The sequence below is a fragment of the Meriones unguiculatus genome, chromosome 7 (genome assembly GCF_030254825.1).
Source record: "Meriones unguiculatus strain TT.TT164.6M chromosome 7, Bangor_MerUng_6.1, whole genome shotgun sequence".
Taxonomy (NCBI): domain Eukaryota; kingdom Metazoa; phylum Chordata; class Mammalia; order Rodentia; family Muridae; genus Meriones; species Meriones unguiculatus.
Genome location: NC_083355.1, coordinates 49,042,933 through 49,049,037, shown reverse-complemented (window position 1 = coordinate 49,049,037; position 6,105 = coordinate 49,042,933). Strand labels below are relative to the sequence as shown.

Here is a 6,105-nt window from a genome sequence, read left to right as displayed (position 1 = left end):
AAGTTATAATGGGGCATTCAGAAAGGCATTGTGATTTCTTCAAAAATGTCTTTCTTCAGTGGGACTAATATATTAAAAATATTAAAGAGGGGTGATAATTTAGCCATGTGTCTTCAGTATATTCATTTTCACAAATTTTCTATGTAAAATCTACATAATTAATTTTTTTCTTCAAATATGTTTAATAACATAGCAATGAGCTTTTGTCTGTAAACTAAAAGATTTTGATTTTTAATTCCTGAAGGCAGATAGGGATGACTTTCTCAAAAGTGGCTTTGATGACTTGGTGTTTGTACTATTAGGTGTTTATTATGGTCTCCATCCCTTTTGACATATATAGAATTTGTTTCTTACAGGGAGGGCTAAATGCTGGAAAAGTGCTCAGGTGGTTCTATGCATGTAGCTGTGTGAGAGATGAGTGAAAACACGATGATTGTTCAAAGCTGCATGTATGAGAGGAGCTGAATTCGACTTTCTTTCTTGACAAAAGCCAATATTTCAACACAATGGAAATATGTGTTCATATTTCAACACAATGGAAAACTTAAGGTAAATCCTTCAAGACTGGGAAGTTACAATACTACTCAGACTGTCTCTAATGTAAAAACAACCTGGAGGGATTAGATGAGGAAGGATGGAACAAACAAGTAAAAATTTTCTCTGTGGATTCGGAGGAGAAAGTCTGCTGAGCAATAAAGTAGAAGAAATATAATTTTAAAGAGAAGAGTAGCACAGTAAAAACTCTTATAAATACACATTATTTCTGCTAGAAATTTGTATTTGAAATTGTGTTAAAAATGTAATTATGTGTGACAAACAATGTCATCATTTTCGTAAGTGATGACGTTATTCTTTTTTTTTTATTTTATTTTTTTTTATCAGTTACATTTTATTAACTCTGTATCCCAGCCGTGTCCCGATCCCTCATTCCCTCCCAGTCCCTCCCTCCCTCCCTCCCTCATCTCCACCGTGCCCCTTATGTGCATTGAACGTATGACAGGAGTCTACTGAGCGCATCTGAAAGACTCTAACTAGCAGTGTTTTCAAAGCAAAGACTCATGACCAAACCTTTGGCAGAGTACAGGGAATCATAAGAAAGAAGGGGAGTTAGTCAGATGGGGAAAGGATAGGAGCTCCACAAGGACCAAATATATCTGGGCACAGGGTCTTTTATGAGACTGACATTCAACCAAGGACCATGTATGGATATAACCTAGAACCTCCACTCAGATGTAGCCTGTGGTAGCTCAGTAACCAATTGGTTTCCCAAAGTGAGGGGAATAGGGACTATTTCTAACAGGAACTCGATGACTGGCTCTTTGGTCTCCCCACCCCCGAAGGGAGGAGCAGTCCTGTTAGGCCACAGAGGAGGGCTTTGCAGCCAGTCCTGAAGATACCTGATGAAACAGGATCAGATGAATGGGGAGGAGGTCCCCCCCATCAGTGGACTTCTTTTTTTATTTTTATTTTTTTTAATATTAGTTACAGTTTGTTAACTTTGTATCCCTGCTGTATCCCACTCCCTCTTTCCCTCCCAATCTCACCTTCCCACCCTCATCTCCTTGCCCCTTTCCAAGTCCACTGATAAGGGAGAACCTCCTCCCCTTACATCTGATACTGGTTTATCAGGTGCCTTCAGGACTGGCTGCAAAGTCCTCCTCTGTGGCTTAGCAAGGCTGCTCCTCCCTGGGACCGGGGGGGGGGGGAGGGTGTCAAAGAGCCCACCATTGAGTTCATGTCAGAAACAGTCCCTGTTCCCCTTATTAGGGTACACACTTGGATACTGAGCTACCAAGGGCTACATCTGAGCAGGGGCTCTATAGGATAAATATACTGAAATCTATCCACCTAAAGAAGATAAACAAGAAAGAGGAGCTGGGGTAAGATGATCAATCCTCACTTAGAAAAACAAATGGTATGGACATTGGATGTAGAAGCAAACAAGTAACAGGACAGGAGCCTACTACAGAGGGCCTCTGAAAGACTCTACCTCGCAGTGTATTAAATCAGATATTAAGACTCATAACCAAACCTCTGGCAGAATGCATGGAATTGAAAAAAAGGGGGGGGGAGTTAATATGACCTGGAGAGGACAGGAGTTCTACAAGTACCAAATATATCTGGGCACAGAGGTCTCTTATTAGACTATTTCTCCAAACAAGGACCATGTATGGATGCAACCTAGAGCCCCTGCTCAGACATGTTATTCTTAAAATGTTGATATAAATTAAGTACTTGATGCTGGCATCTTTTTCACATATGTAACTATGTGATCATGAGAGCATCTTCCCCTTGCATCTGCACAGCTACTAAATCAGGTATCTTCAGTTTACAAAGTATATTTAAGAGCCTAAGAGATCAAATCCATTTTATTTACATTTCAGGGTAAAACTACGGTTATAGTCTTTTTCGTGACATTAAACAGATTTAAAATTCTTAACATTTTCTAAAGCACATTTATTTTACTTATTGAATGAGAATAATAATATACAACTCACTGTTGATATAAGGCTATTGAGCCTATGTCCTGATAAGCCCTTGAGAAAATGCTACATGTCTTAGTTGAGGTCTGTACACATGATATTTTTCTCACTACATAGCAATGGATCCTTTCCTGGTAGAGGTGATATGAACAAAAAACATTGGAGCACTTTTTATTATATTCTTTTTTCTTATATCTTATGCTGAACAAACATTTCTACTTGTACCACCCTGTCAATAGCATTACGATCTCATGACCTACACACCCTAACTAGTTTCTTGTTTCTTCCTTCATTCTTCTATAACTTATTCTTCATAGAGTGCTTAGAGCCATCTAAATAGAACAAAACCCAAGTCAGAATACATATTTTTTCTTTGAAAAATGTTCTAGAGGCCTAACCCATCATCTAAAATGAAATCACAATCTTGGATATGCTCTTACAATGTGCAAGAGCCGCCAGGACGAACTCATGTTGTTCACTGAACCTAGCCTCAAGTGCCTTTGGTTACTGATACAAGCTCTGTACTTTCTGTGGGGATTTCTCCTGCTGATATTTGTCTGAAGCTTTGTAGCCCATGCATTCTTAGCTTTTTTCCTACTCACCTTTAATTTAGATATGTATTTCAACTCAGTGAAGACTTCTTTTATTTCCTGACAGGAAGCTAATGTTTTCCTAAGACTCCATAAAGAATTATTTGCTATGTTATTTGCTGCATTGTAATAGTCTATGTAATTCTATTTTTGATTCATCATGTTCACTTGTTATGAGATATGAAAGTAGACTTTATCTTTATGTTATGGACTGACATGCGCATAATAGATGATAAATATTTTATTAGAACCTTTTAAGTGAATTCTTAAACAAACCCTGTTAATAAGCACATCTTAAAACTATATTCTGCTTGCATAATACACACCACACACAAATACACACACACTCACACAGAAAGAGAGACAGACAGATACTGGCACTTACGCACACTGATATATTTATGCTCCATGGCTGCACTGATTTATTTGAAATTAGTTTTAAGGCCATTGATAACTAGGCTTATAGTATTTAACTTTAGATAGGTCTGAAATTGACAGTTTCATCTAATGTTTTTTAATACCATATTATGTTTCTGCTTGAGTTCAAATAAAAATAAATCCTCAGTATAGTGACAGAAAAACCCATGGTGAACACAGGAAAAACATGTGACTTGTGTGATATTTATTAAAAAAAAATTTACTGATCACATGTCAGAAGATTGCAACATCAATAAGATATTGAAATTTATTTTAATTGCTTTTTATAAAAGAGATGAGATAGCCTGTTCCTTCTGCATACCACGAAACATAATAGTTTTTATTATTAAAATGACCTTTTCTTAATCTAAAACCAAGAAAATAAGTTTCTCATCAAATTTTCTAATAAAGTTCTTTTCTATTCTAACTTGGCACTTCTCACCAGCTTTCAAATGAAGGAAAACAGAATAAATGTGACTGAATTCATCCTCATGGGACTGACACAGAACCCTCAGCTGCAGAGAATTCTACTTTTGATGTTGCTCATCACCTACATCCTCACTGTCACTGGAAACCTGCTCATTGTGGGAACCATAGTTTGTAGCGAGACTTTGAACTCCCCAATGTACTTCTTCTTGGCTTTTTTATCTCTTATAGATGCATCCTATTCATCTTCCATCATCCCTAAAATGTTGGCAGATTTGCTATCAGAGACAAAAATCATCTCATTCAATGGCTGCATGATACAACTTTTTGTTGAACATTTCTTAGGAGCTTCAGAGATTGTTCTTCTTGTGGTCATGGCCTATGACCGCTATGTGGCCATCTGTAGACCTCTGCACTATGTGACAAGGATGAACCACCGCAATTGCTGTCTCCTTGTTGGGGTATGTTGGATAATGGGTTTTATCCACTCTTTTGGACAGATACTTGTTACTCTCTGGATCCCTTTCTGTGGCCCTAATGTCATGGACCATTTCTGTTGTGACATTTTCCCTTTGTTACAACTGGCCTGTGCTGACACTTTCCTTCTTGGTCTCCTGATTGCTGCCAATGGTGGTGTAATCCCTGTGATCACGTTCACAATGCTGCTGATGTCCTATGTGGTCATTTTGCTCTCTTTGAGGACACATAGCTCTGCAGGGAGAAAAAAGGCCCTCTCTACCTGTAGCTCTCATATTACAGTTGTTGTCTTGTTCTTTGTGCCCTGTATTTATACATATATGCGACCAGTAACCACTTTTCATATGGATAAAGCCATAGCAGTGTTTTACACCCTTGTAACTCCCATGTTAAATCCAATTATCTATACTATAAGGAATGTGGAGGTTAAAAATGCCATTAGAATGTTACTTAGAAAAGAATTCAATATTGGACAATAAATTATTGTAATATCAATAGTTTATTTTTGTATTTCCTCACAATATTACCTCTTGGTGAATAGCCAGAAACTAGAAACAGCCCATATATCAGTCAACTGATGAACAGATAAAGAAACCTTGGTACATTTACACAATGGAATATTATTCAGCTATTAAAAACAAGGAAATCATGAAATTTGCAGGCAAATGGATGGAACTAGAAAAGGTCATCCTGAATGAGGTAACCAAAGAAGCTAAGTAACAAAGAGGGCCTAAGGGAGGATTCACGAATCTCACTGACAAGGAGAAATATGTGGACAAGGAGAACAGATGTGCTTAACTAGAGGGAACAGGATAAGAGGAGTGCTGAGGCAAATGAGGGTGGGGATCTGATGTGGGGAGAATGACAGAGAGGGGAAGGAGGATGGAGGACATGCAGAGAGAAGAGAAATTGTGGCGTGGGGCAGCTCTGAGACAGGCTGGAGACATATGACAGCATAGGCTTCTGGGAGGATTTTGGGGTGATTCTAGTGGAGACCTCTACTAGAGTGGAACATGGAGACTAAGAGACCACTCTCTAATCAGGCAGGACTCCAAGTAGAGGGAGGGCAACACCAATCCACCTACAAAAACTTCATCCCAAAAATATTTACCCTGTCTACATGATGTACAGGGATAAAGATAGTGCACAGACTGAGGGAATGAGCAACCAATGTCTGGCCACACTGTGGGAGAGAGTCAACCCCAACACTATTAACTATATTCTGCTATACTTGCATACAGTAGCCTAGCATAGCTGTCCTTTGAGAGACTCCAACCAGCAGTGGATCTAGACAGATGTTGAGACTCACATCTAAAAATTGGGCACAGTTCAGGGAGCCTTGTAAAAGAGTGGGAGGAAGGACAGAAGGACCTGGAAGGAACAAGGTCTCCACAAGGAGACCAACAGAGCCAACTAACCTGGACCCAGGAAGGCTTATGAAGACTGAAACACCAACCAAAGACCATATATAGACTGGATCTAGGCCCCCTACACATATATACACAATGGACAGCTTCATCTTTATGTTGATTTTAATAGATGAAACTCAGTAAGATACACATTCATTATAATTCTTTAAGTAATGTCAAAGCTTCCTTCAAAATTGTTTCAGTTCTCTCAAATAACTAGATGAGAGTAAAATATTCACATCTAATCAAATTAAGTTTAGTGATGATATCTCCATTTTGTTACCATTTTGTTTCTTTACCTTG

General features: G+C 38.4%; 1 protein-coding gene across 1 annotated transcript; it reads left to right on the top strand.

The window, feature by feature from the left end:
- The first annotated feature begins 3,911 nt into the window (after window positions 1–3,911).
- On the top strand, window positions 3,912–4,912 carry LOC110565935 (olfactory receptor 4C3D-like). The gene has a single exon (XM_021663717.2). It carries the CDS (start codon window positions 3,943–3,945, stop codon window positions 4,870–4,872), a length of 930 nt encoding a protein of 309 aa, XP_021519392.1. The 5' UTR covers window positions 3,912–3,942; the 3' UTR covers window positions 4,873–4,912.
- The last annotated feature ends 1,193 nt before the right edge of the window (window positions 4,913–6,105 follow it).

Bases quoted from the DNA above. Each gene is read 5' to 3' on its own strand.
- LOC110565935 (XM_021663717.2), top strand. From the start codon at position 3,943: ATGAAGGAAAACAGAATAAATGTGACTGAATTCATCCTCATGGGACTG.